This window comes from Watersipora subatra, chromosome 1, assembly GCF_963576615.1.
Source record: "Watersipora subatra chromosome 1, tzWatSuba1.1, whole genome shotgun sequence".
Lineage (NCBI taxonomy): Eukaryota > Metazoa > Bryozoa > Gymnolaemata > Cheilostomatida > Watersiporidae > Watersipora > Watersipora subatra.
Window position 1 is genome coordinate 71846380 of NC_088708.1, and position 13709 is coordinate 71860088.

Here is a 13709-nt window from a genome sequence, read left to right on the forward strand (position 1 = left end):
TGTAATCCAATTGTTTAACCACCAGTCCACGAAGACACTCAAGATTCATATCTCTTATTGTATACTATATTCATCCTGTTTCCAATTTTACACGCTAAATTATGTAATAACTGAAACTCTATGAACTCTATTAACTCTATGAAACATGATAGAGTTTTATAGAGTTTTATAGAGTTTTATAGAGGTTTTATAGAGGTTTTTCGTTTTCGCCATACTAGGGCTTTGTCCTTGAGTTTCAAAGGTACTTTTTTGTCCTCGCCGTACTGAGGCTAATTTGTTTTCCGCAAAACGATAACAACAATAATTCCTGTAAAAATTAAATGTTGGTGATTGTATCTTAGTTCAGCGTTATTCTTTCTAGTAAAAACGAATTCGCAAACAGATAAATAATAAGATTTTGAGTAAAAGTTCACTAAAATGCATACTAAAACTTCCTTCAAGTATGTTTTTAGTAAGCTAAATTCACATGAGTTAGATTCAGCGCCTATGTTACAGTCTGTCTTAGTACTCTTTGAACTAGTAGTACATTGTAATGTTACATTTTCTTGCAGATCATAACTACAAAATGCACTAAAGTCATTGTAGGCACCCATAGTTACTAAGGTTAACATATTGTTTTGTTACTATTTTTTAATGATGATGGTCAAGATGGTTTTTACCAGGCAGCGATTGCATTAGATAATTACTATGGATTTCTATACCACTTTATACATCTATACGATATTTTCGCCTTATGATGCCAACACTGAAACGAATTGAAACTATATAATCGTATACCAAATAATCTTTCATTGCAATCGTGGTAAAACAGACTATATTTAGCCATTGCTTGCTAATTATTTCACATTTACATTTGAACACCTTTACAGTTTTATTTTTTCTGACAATCTACTTCAACGAAACACTTCTTTCATAATATGAAATTTTGAAGCTACAGTTGTTTGAAAAAGTTTGAAAACCTTTACAGTTGTTTTATTTTCTCTTAATTCATTTGAACTGCACAAAAACACTTTTTTGAAGTTTAAAAGTTAGTATGGTAAATGTTGTATACGTGAAATAAAAATAAAGTTTCTGTTCAAAACTTTTTGAATACTCGGGCATTCACCTAGCATTATCGTATTTATACTGAGTGTTCATTGTTAACATAGTGTAAGTACTCATTATTAACATAGTGTAAGTACTCATTATTAACATAGTGTAAGTACTCATTATTAACATAGTGTGAGTACTCATTATTAACATAGTGTAAGCACTCATTATTAACATAGTGTAAGTACTCATTATTAACATAGTGTAAGTACTCATTATTAACATAGTGTAAGTACTCATTATTAACATAGTGTAAGTACTCATTATTAACATAGTGTAAGTACTCATTATTAACATAGTGTAAGTACTCATTATTAACATAGTGTAAGTACTCATTATTAACATAGTGTAAGTACTCATTATTAACATAGTGTAAGTACTCATTATTAACATAGTATAAGTACTCATTATTAACATAGTGTAAGTACTCATTATTAACATAGTGTAAGTACTTATTATTAACATAGTGTAAGTACTCATTATTGAAATAGTGTAAGTACTCATTATTAACATAGTATAAGTACTCATTATTAACATAGTGTAAGTACTCATTATTAACATAGTGTAAGTACTCATTATCAACATAGTGTAAGTACTCATTATCAACATAGTGTAAGTACTCATTATTAACATAGTGTAAGTACTCATTATTAACATAGTGTAAGCACTCATTATTAACATAGTGTAAGTACTCATTGTTAACATAGTGTAAGTACTCATTATTAACATAGTGTAAGTACTCATTATTAACATAGTATAAGTACTCATTATTAACATAGTGTAAGTACTCATTATTAACATAGTATAAGTACTCATTATTAACATAGTGTAAGTACTCATTATTAACATAGTGTAAGTACTCATTATTGGGGGTCCTACCACACAAAGTTGTTGTCAGAATAGTCCCTTTTAAAATCACTGTCGTCACTTTTAAAATCACTGTCGTCACTTTTAAAATTACTGTCACCTTTATAAGTTGGTAACCAAAACAACCTCTTTCTTCACATTCGTTATTTTAATATAAATATCCATTCTGGTGGCACTGGGCTGCGTTAAAAACCTGAAACTTGCTCAGTTTGAACTTCTGCTAACCAAAAGCATAGCTCAACCAGCGATCTTCACAAACTTATTAGTGATGTTTGGGAGTGTTGCTGATTACTCCGCGAAGAGTGACAGCTGTCTTGGGTTTTTAGGGCTACATTTCTTGTACTGGAAATAGACCGAGATTGTCTTTCATAATCACTGTCAGTCACAGACTTGGAAACGGATTTGCTGTAAATGTCGTGGCATTTCATTGCTGTTTACTTTAATTATATGGCAGTCTATAAATGCTGGGCCAGATGCTTCAAACACAAACTAGTAAAGTTTCGGTTGAACGTGTTGATTTATGGACGAATAATAAGTTAGTAAAGATACGGCTACATGTAACAAATTTTTCGTTGGTTCTAACCAAAATCACGAAATGATTGAAACACACAGAATTATTCTGCGCTGCTAGAATCGTGCTAGCGAGCACGATTTTAGCAGCTTTTGCAACTAGTATAGTCCAAGAGACGTATAATGACGCACAATAAAAGTATAAGTGCAATTCAACATAGTACACACGATGCAACTGCTTAGATTGCGTTATTGTATGTATTTATTGTTTGGACGTTATAGCTACAATATTTTTATTTTCTAATTATATTTCCTTTTTAGCAGCAAAAGTTTTGTGGTAGAAAATGTTGCCATCTTTAGCGCAATCAAGCCATGTGCATTGTATATACTATGGTGAATTTCCGTAATAGTTTTCTTGCGTGTGGCATTATGTTCTCGGACTACATATATTTTAAAATTCGCTAGAGTCATGCTCGCTAACCGACAATAGCGCAATTTAAACAGTTTTATCGTGTGTTCTGTGTTGAATTGCTTTTGTACTTTTATTGTGTGTCGTGATACATGTCTTGGACTATGCTAATTGCTAAAGCTGCTGGAATCGTGTTCGCTAATAATTTGTTTAATCTGTAAAAGCGTTTCGCCGACGAACTCGGTGGGCACAGCTCAAATAATTCTGTGAATTTCGACTGTTCTTATTATTAACATAGTGAAAGTACTCATTATTAACATAGTGTACGTACTCATTAGTAACATAGTATAAGTAACGATTATTTACATTGTATAAGTAACCAGTATTATCATAGTGTAAATAACCATTACTGAAATACTTAAAGTAGGGACTTGATCAAAATAAATACTCAACTCAATACTTAACAACTCAGTTCTTACCAACTCAGTATTTAACAACTCAATACTTAACAACTCAGTACTTAACAACTTAGTACTTAACAACTCAGTACTTAACAACTCAGTTGTTAACAATTCAGTACTAAACAATTCAGTATTTAACAACTCAGCTCTTAACCACTCAGTACTTAACAACTTAATACTTAACTTAACAACTCAGTACTAAATGGTTCAAAGTAAGAACCTAGTACTAGCATAGATGTTTAAAGTAAGTATCTTGTACTAACGTGTGTAAGTTGAGTAACCAGCATTAATATGTAAACCTTAAGTATCATGTACCACCATGTATATGTTAAGTATCCGATATTAACATACCAGATCAGAAACAAACTGTGGCCTCCTCTGACGAGCCTCTAAAACTGTTGTGTAAAGATTAGGTTGATGTTGAGATTTAATGGCAGCCACAAGATTATAACCTGCTATAAAAACACCAGCTTGTTGGCTGCCCGTTCTACAACACAAACATACACAACTAATAAGTACATTAAACTGGTAGACTGAAAACTGATGAAGACTGTAAACTAACAGGCACTGTACAGTAGTCTGGCAGACTATAAGCTAGTAAGAATGGCTTAACATCAAGGTACTAAAGACTTCAGTCAAAGACTAAATCTTGAAGCTGTAGATTGATATGTTCAAATGAAACGTAAGCATTAGTGCTACATAAGGAAGAGAAACGTTGTTGTAGTAATAACTATAGTTATACCATGGCAGTTGATGAATGCGCTCTCACTGGTTTGGAGTACCTGTCCATTTTCAGACCCTAACTACTGATAAAAAATTGATGTTGAAATTTTTACTTACGTATCTGTAACACATATACTTCCACCATCAACATATGAGTCAACCACTTGAAAGTAATACAACAGCGAAGAAATCTTTGGCATCTCATTCCCTTCCTGTTGATTATCTGACCAATTCTGCACCTTTACAACAGAGACCGATCTGTCCTATAACAGAGAATGTAAACTACTTCAGAGCAAGTAGTTTATTTTTTCTAAAAATGACCTTTTAAGGACGTTCATAATTAACGAGCATTTAAGTTGCTTTCGTGATAATGTTTATTATGCAAATATGTTCAACATACACTTCAAATATGAACCGAATCTATATAGTTGTTAGCAAAGCTGATTAGCTTTCATAGGGTAATTTTTATCAATAGACTAATATACAAAAATGTTACAAAATCTTAGTGTATGGCTGTTTATCTACTTCAGCAAAAAGATTAAAATAAAACAATTAATACTGAGTATAAAGATATATCCCTTGTCATTCAATAGGATGCTGCGTTTCTGGGGTTTTCGGCACATTCTTACCTGGTTGTGTGAATAAACAAGAAAACAATTTCTACTTATAAAAATGGTGAGGATTCATACATGTAATAGGATCGTGATAAAGTGTAATCATTTTCACACCATCAGGTCAGTAAAAAATGCTACAAAAATGCTTACCTCTACAGTCAGATGAACTAATTGTACGAGACTGTTCTCAGATGAGTCGTCTCTCTGCATTTCACCCCAATCAAGGTAAAACTCATCTCCATCCGCATCAGGAAAATAGTCCAGCATCTTAAAATACGATCTGACTCTGAGCCAAAAACGTAAGCTAAAGGTGCTAACAGAGTGCTCTAGCAATCTGATCCATCACTTGGGGCATTTAGTAACATGAGAACAGCTTAAAGATTGATCAGCTAGTGCAATACAGTTGATAATGAAGCAGGCCAAAAACCATATAATTCCATACATGTAAAATCTATTTTTATCAACGCATAAATATGAACAGACTGTAAGGATCTATTAATAACAGGCACACGAATCAGCCTGTTGACCTGATATGTTAGTCAAAATGACATACTGACATCCTAGTCAATAAGCTATACTGACATGCTAGTCAACCTGATATACTGACATGTTAGTCAACCTGATATACTGACATGCTAGTCAACCTGATATACTGACATACTAGTCACCTGATATACTGACATGCTAGTCAACCTGATATACTGCCATGCTAGTCACCTGTTATACTGACATGCCAGTCAACCTGATATACTGACATGCTAGTCAACCTGATATACTGCCATGCTAGTCAACCTAATATACTGACATGTTAGTCAACCTGATATACTGACATGCTAGTCAACCTGATATACTGACATGGTAGTCACCTGATATACTGACATGTTAGTCAACCTGATATACTGATATGATATTCACCTGATATACTGACATGCTAGTCAACCTGATATACTGACATGCTAGTCAACCTGATATACTGACATGCTAGTCAACCTGATATACTGACATACTAGTCACCTGATATACTGACATGCTAGTCAACCTGATATACTGCCATGCTAGTCACCTGATATACTGACATGCTAGTCAACCTGATATACTGACATGCTAGTCAACCTGATATATTACCATGCTAGTCAACCTGATATACTGACATGTTAGTCAACCTGATATACTGACATGCTAGTCAACCTGATATACTGACATGCTGGTCACCTGATATACTGAAATGCTAGTCATCGGATATACTGACAGGCTAGATAAACTGATATTCGGACATGGTAGTCACCTGATATACTGACAGGTTAGTCAACTTGATATACTGAAATACTAATAAACTTAGTATTCTGACATACTAGTAAGCCAAATGTCTTGTTTCCTACCTATCCTCTCCTTGATATAACTGTTGCTCTAACAATCGCTCACCTGAGGCAACAGTTGAACTACAACATTAACTTTTCTCTCATGAATCATTTTCCAGAAATCACTAGTTGTATGAGAGAGTGGAAGTTGTGTAGCAATAAACTGATTCTCTTGAAGAAAAGACTACAAAAGAATAACTCATTATATCAGTCTTTATTAAAAACAACTTTTTTGATAGTATATTAAAGGTAAACTGACAATACTTTAACATTACATGTAATAATAACAATTTAATTGTGATATCTTGTTTTTCAGCGATGATTTTAGGATTAGAACAACTAAAAGCAAAAAGAGCATAAGGTAGAATGTAAAAGCTGTTTTAACTCAGAAAAACAAGCAGATGTAGTTATGCAGCAAGTTAAATATACAGCTATAAAACAAAAATGTCTATTGGAGTTTTGAGCTACCATGATATTGCTATTAGTAACGTCCAGAGAACATACACTTTATTTGAGCTAATCCACACCTTTAACCACAATCTTTTACCTGCTGACTAATAAAACTAGCCTTCAATCTGTAAAAAAGCTCAAACATCTGGTAAATTAATAAGTAAGTAGAAATCTAACAGGATCTCAATATCAAAGAAATTAAATATATACATGTATGTGTATATATATGATATACATGTAAAGATGCTTACGTTGACGAAGACGGCATTAATATAGTCTGTACCATAAACAGTAACCGCGTGTTGAGCAGCTGTAATAAATAATCATTGACAGTCACTGAAATTTTAATGCAAGTTAATTATTTTCTTGTGCTATTTACCAAATAGTGTGACTAGTTATAATATTGTTCAGAGAAGAAAATAGCTTATATTTTAAAATTCTGTCATAAATCAGTGAAGTATAATTCTAAACCCTGCAACTCAACACTGTTTTGGTGTTGTTAGTTTATATGCTATGTCAGCAATCTGTAACCTAATTGAAGCTGTACATAATTATAGTCATAATTATCTTTTACAGCTGTATCGAGCATGCAGTTTAGTTAGGTGGTTGATATTTTACTCACACTGTTTGGTAGCACTCAAATAAAGACATCATTTTATATGTTTAGACTTAGATTTTGGGTGTACAAATTGTCAATTAAGCAAATTTTTTCCATGCTGTGTTTTTTGAGCGCAAAGGGTTTAAGCTCTTTAGGCTTATCCATGCGCAAATAAACAGGTCAAATACTAAACATGTTGCCTATCTAGCGAGTCTTTGAATATCAACGGATGAGTCAGGTTTGCTGAGTTACTTATAAAGTCCAGAAGCTCAGTGGCAGTGTGAATATGTTGAAAGTGTGTAGTTTACTATTCAGTAAACTTTTTCAAATGTTGAACTTAGCTAAACAAACATCTACTGCTAGATTATACCGTCAACTGTCACAAAGAAAAAACTCACTTGGGAGAATATCGGCACATCTGTTCTTTTCAATATTCAAGGGAAGTTGAGCGGTACTGTAGTCAAACCTTATTTGTGCAACAGCCCGTTCCAATCTCTACAGTAAACAGTTTAGACTAGAGGATTACGACAATGGCTGGTATTGATAGAAATATCATCAAATACATGGCAATAATTAGCAGATGGTGACAGTAAGTGTCACCATATAAACACCAGGAAGTTGGTTAGTGAGTCAAAAATATTGAGTTTTTTACTTTGAGTAGGTGTCAGTGACACAATACGTGATATTGGAGAATGACTGCGAGTAGGTATCAGTGACTGCCTGAGTGACAATGAGAAACTGACTGGGTCAATGACAATGAGAAGGATATTAAATTACCAACTACAGTATTATACTGTATGTGTAAGTTACTATGACTGAATAAAACTAAGAGTGATCGAGAGTAGATGCTAGTGTCTGAGTATATGGAAGAGAAAAGGTCACAGGAAGCTGATTGACCTTAAACACTAGCCGAATTAAAAAAATTCACACGCGTCAGAATTTTGCTCTCCTATAAGACAAGTAGCTTGTTAGTTTACATTCTCTCTGAACAATACTCATACTTTTATTCTGAGCCTGCTGTAACGGAGGAATGTTAGACAAGTATACCTACAAATACTTTTACTGTGCTCAGACTATGTCAAGGATGAAGCAGATCTTAATTGGATGTCAATTGATAGACTGTCTATGTGACTTGAGGTAGTCAATACTATTGTTGTATGTACGTAAGTACATAAAAGAGTGTGTCTTACCTCAAACTGTGTTTCAACAGACTGGTCTGTCAGCAAGACATTCTGGTAGGCTTTATTATTCGCTTGTTGAGACATTTTGCTTACACGAAGTTCTTCATAAACATTTGTGGATGTGTCTTTGTTTCCTGAATGACAAAAGCTATCATATTTGTAAATTTAATGATTTATAGGTGTCAAGTACGCTTAGTGACACGTAAAATTCACTAAACTGACTTATATGTAACAGTAAAACATTGTGTTAACACTTATATAGATTAGCATAAAATCTATAATATTAAAACATGAGAAAGTTGTTGTTTAACATTATGGTACTTTTATATGCAAGTATCGACTAATTGTGTTATATGACTACAGCTCTGGCTATGAATATTTTGCAAAAATCAATTATAGAAGGTTAAAACACATCTCTATGAGTGGAGGTAAGAATGCTACTGACAGATTAGTTGTACTAAGTAGAATGAAGAGAATACACCAGGGGGAATGGGAATAAACAGACGGTAATGTTAAAATTACCAAAGTATATCTGGTTGAAAAACACTGACCTGGGCTCTGATAATATCCAGCAATGAAATTAAATGCCTTTAAACAATGTTCAACTGTAGAGTGGGCATAATGGTTCAATGTGCTAGTCACAATTTTTTGAGCCAAAATGTGGGATTAATCTAACAGGATACAGTGTAACATTATTTTGTAAAAGTTTTTAACATCATGTAAAAGCAATTTATAGAATTCCTTAATCTAAATAATATTGTAATCTTTAGATGACAGCCATTTTGTTCCATTACATTCCATATCTTCCAATTACATGTAATTATGAGGAAAATCCCTTTGACTGGTTTTATTTCCATTGGCTAGCAAATTTAAAGACTCCTCAAGCAAATGTGGTAGAGTAATGTCGTTTTAAGGATTAATAAATCCAAAAGTCTTTGACTTGAGTCAGTTTCATAGTATATAACAATAATAAACCCTCACATAGAAATAAGGAAAGGTGAAAACTCAACAATGTAAATCTGTTTGGGGTCTCAAACTGAAATGGTCAAAAATTATTTCTATAATTGCTACCTCTGGATGTAGAGTGAGGTCTGCACTCGGCTGTTGATGATCCAGCAACACAAGCAAATGCGGAGCTTTCTTCAGATGATCGTGTCGAATTCTGAGTTCTGTAAGATATATATGTCTAGACCTTAACGAAATAGAAAAAAAAACATAAACTTGTTTTAGGAACACATGTATAACACATTTAGAGCGTTACAGATATTACAAAAAGAATTTAGCATGCTGAAATATATTATACCTGTGTTTGTAGAAGACAACTCCAGTGATAAGAACCACAATAACAAGAACTGTTAAACTTGGCACCACAGAAGCAAGAACTATGGAGGTACTGCTAAAAGTCCGGGCTACAAAGATTTCATTTTCTTAAGATTGTGCATAAGGCATCTTTTGAACTTGGGAATAAAACTGTTAAAAACCTTTTGAAAGTCGCTTACATTGGCATTAATCCTTTTCTTCACATTATGTAACATTTTTACAATGTGCAACTTTTACATATTGTAAAACTTCTTGTTAGACAATACAGATTTTATATACTATTAAAAACAACTGATAAAAAACAACTGATAAGGAGTATAGTAACAACTGATAAGGAATATAGGAACAACTGATAAGGAGTATAGTAACAACTGATAAGGAATATATGAACAACTGATGAGGAATATAGTAACAACTGATAAGGAATATAAGAACAACTGATAAGGAATATAGTAACAACTGATCAGAAATATAGGAACAACTGATAAGGAATATAGGAACAAATCATAAGGAATATAGGAACAACTTATAAGGAATATAGTAACAACTGATAAGAAATATAGGAACAACTGATAAGGAATATAGTAACAACTGATAAGGAATATAGCAACAACTGATAAGAAATATAGGAACAACTAATAAGGAATATAGGAACAACTGATAAGGAATATAGGAACAAATCATAGAGAATATAGAAACAACTGATAAGGAATATAGGAACAAATCATAAGGAATATAGGAACAACTGATAAGGAATATAGGAAAAAATAATAAGGAATATAGGAATAACTGATAAGGAATATAGTAACAACTGATAAGAAATATAGGAACAACTGATAAGGAATATAGTAACAACTGATAAGGAATATAGTAATAACTGATAAGGAATATAGTAACAACTGATAAGAAATATAGGAACAACTGATAAGGAATATAGGAACAACTGATAAGGAATATAGGAACAAATAATAAGGAATATAGGAATAACTGATAAGGAATATAGTAACAACTGATAAGAAATATAGGAACAACTGATAAGGAATATAGGAACAAATAATAAGGAATATAGGAATAACTGATAAGGAATATAGTAACAACTGATAAGAAATATAGGAACAACTGATAAGGAATATAGTAACAACTGATAAGGAATATAGTAATAACTGATAAGGAATATAGTAACAACTGATAAGAAATATAAGAACAACTGATAAGGAATATAGGAACAACTGATAAGGAATATAGGAACAAATAATAAGGAATATAGGAATAACTGATAAGGAATATAGTAACAACTGATAAGAAATATAGGAACAACTGATAAGGAATATAGTAATAACTGATAAGGAATATAGTAACAACTGATAAGAAATATAGGAACAACTGATAAGGAATATAGTAATAACTGATAAGGAATATAGTAACAACTGATAAGAAATATAGGAACAACTGATAAGGAATGTAGGAACAACTGATAAGGAATATAGGAACAACTGATAAGGAGTATAGTAACAACTGATAAGGAATATAGCAACAACTGATAAGAAATATAGGAACAACTAATAAGGAATATAGGAACAACTTATAAGGAATATAGGAACAACTGGTAAGGAATATAGGAACAAGTCATAAGGAATATAGGAACAACTGATAAGGAATATAGTAACAACTGATAAGGAATATAGTAACCACTGATAAGGAATATAGGAACAACTAATAAGGAATATAGTAACAACTGATAAGGAATATAGTAACAACTGATTAGAAATATAGGAACAACTGATAAGGAATTTAGTAACAACTGATAAGGAATATAGTAACAACTGATAAGAAATATAGGAACAACTGACAAGGAATATAGTAACAACTGATAAGGAATATGGGAACAACTGATAAGGAATATAAGAACAACTGATTAGGAATATAGTAACAACTGATAAGAAATATAGGAACAACTGATAAGGAATATCGGAACAACTGATAAGGAATATAAGAACAACTGATTTGGAATGTAGTAACAACTAATAAGGAATATAGGAACAACTTATAAGGAATATAGGAGCAACTGATAAGAATATAGGAACAAATCATAAGGAATATAGGAACAACTGATAAGGAATATAGTAACAACTGATAAGGAATATAGTAACCACTGATAAGGAATATAGGAACAACTAATAAGGAATATAGAAACAACTGATAAGGAATATAGGAACAAATCATAAGGAATATACGTGCTAGCATATTTTACTGTGGCTTTACAAAAAAGGATTACAATTTTAGAGGGCTGACAAGGATTTTGGACTTTTCTCTGCTCGATTATTTAAAATGATTTTTTCCTCATTCCTCCTCATCTTTTTTCAGCGGTACTTATTGGTAGGTGTTTACAGAAAAGCTTCATCTGTGCGACATAATGCACTTTGGTTGACCTCAAATGACTGCAAAGTATTGGTTATTGTGCAACTTTGCTGTAACACCTGTTCAAACAGATGCTATTTGTTCTTCGTGTAATAATTATTAATCTTTTCATGTTGAGCAAGCTTTGCAGTGCATTCAGTAAAGCTATATTGCAGAACCTGCGTGATCAAGTAGAGGTTAAGCAATTTAGGTTCAAGGGGTGATAATATGATTTTAGTCCATAATGACCAAGGCTCACTGCCAGCAAACATAAATCAATACTTACACAGACTTGTACTTTCTGGTGTCGTACTTTTTGGCGTTATGTACCCTTCACGGTAGACCCAAGTACTTTCTCCAACAGCATTTGTTGCAGAAGCATTACAAATTACTTTGGCATTGGAGTCAAGGTCGCACCGTATCCATTCATTGCCATTTATCACATCTGGTACTTTTACATCCAGAAGTAATTGTGGTTCAGCACCAGTGACAGTATAAGAACAGCGGAGCTAAAACAATAAGGTATTTTCAAAAAAACCTTAAATAAAATTGAACAAAAGTCACCTGAAATGTCTGATATACTGTTGAGGCAAGTTTGAAATCGTGATGAAGTTTGAAATAATGGTGATAGGCGTGGTGATAGCTCAAACAAATAGCACTTTTTTAATATTGTTTTACCTGATCGGTAGAAACGAAAATGTATAAAATTTGTAACCCTTTGTACAACACAAAGATGAAAGCTTCATATGATTTCAGTTGTGGGAATACCTGATGCTTGCACATAGCAACAATAGGGACCAGTTACACTATTGCTCCTTTGGAATTCACTTAGGCATTTATTCCCTTTTTGAATAGAAACAACAGTTGACATAACAGTAACTAATGACCTATGTATACATAGATAAGCAGAAGTACTAAAATATATGATAACATATCATACAGTAAAGTAACATATTATATTAACATAACACAGTAGTTAAAACTTATTATAATATCTAGTATTAAATAATAACATATGATAATAGATATTAATCTATTGTAATGTATGAAAATTTTAATAGCATATGATAATATATGCCAAGACACACTGTAGTTCATAATCATAAAATAAAACTTGAGAACAAACTGTAACACAGAACAATTTAATCATAGTGTTACAGGAATAATTCAATATAATATAATGTATAAGTAAATTACCTTATATTGGGTGACTCTGTAGTACAAACCACTTGAGTCAGCCATTTGAATCTCAAAACAGCTGCTGTTAAATGCCAAAGCAAGATTTGGTGGAGCAGGAGCTAGAATAAACAACAAAGTATGGGTATTTGCAGCCTTTCATAAACACTCACATACAACCATGCACCCATTCATGCACTCACATACCTACACACCTATGCACCCACACACTCACCCATACATTCATGCACTCACACGTCAACAAACTCATGCATCCACACGCCTACCCACTCATGCATTCATGCACTCATGTAATCCTACGACCAAACACGAGCAAAGCAAGTGTTTGGGAGCTTTATGATAAATGCATATGCGCACACAACTTCCGAAAATTATTCATCAACACCGTACCCAAACCCTTGTACCGAAATCTCATCAACAAATTTAACCATTTTTGTATGGAGCCATTTAAGTATAATAACAACACAAAACACATAAAAACCTATTTAAATATGTTACCAAGTTTTTGAAAATTCTCGATAATATTCTAAAACTT

The 13709-nt window shown here is 32.6% G+C and overlaps 1 protein-coding gene across 1 annotated transcript; it reads right to left on the minus strand.

Annotated features, from left to right (window-relative positions):
* Positions 1-4172: 4172 nt before the first annotated feature.
* On the minus strand, positions 4173-13392 carry LOC137391195 (receptor-type tyrosine-protein phosphatase alpha-like). Its single transcript, XM_068077588.1, has 11 exons — positions 13389-13392; positions 13175-13275; positions 12330-12486; positions 9564-9669; positions 9332-9429; positions 8270-8394; positions 7478-7574; positions 6733-6791; positions 6096-6215; positions 4824-4940; positions 4173-4322 (listed from the first exon to the last, which is right to left on the minus strand). The coding sequence occupies exons 1-11, from the start codon at positions 13390-13392 to the stop codon at positions 4173-4175; spliced, it is 1134 nt and encodes a 377-aa protein (XP_067933689.1).
* Between the last annotated feature and the right edge of the window lie 317 nt (positions 13393-13709).

Bases quoted from the DNA above. Each gene is read 5' to 3' on its own strand.
- LOC137391195 (XM_068077588.1), bottom strand. The intron at 12,487-13,174 runs GTAATTTACTTA...TTATTGTTTTAG, and splicing joins ACAGAGTCACCCAATATAAG to CTCCGCTGTTCTTATACTGT. The intron at 8,395-9,331 runs GTAGCAATTATA...TTTGTCATTCAG, and splicing joins ACCTCACTCTACATCCAGAG to GAAACAAAGACACATCCACA.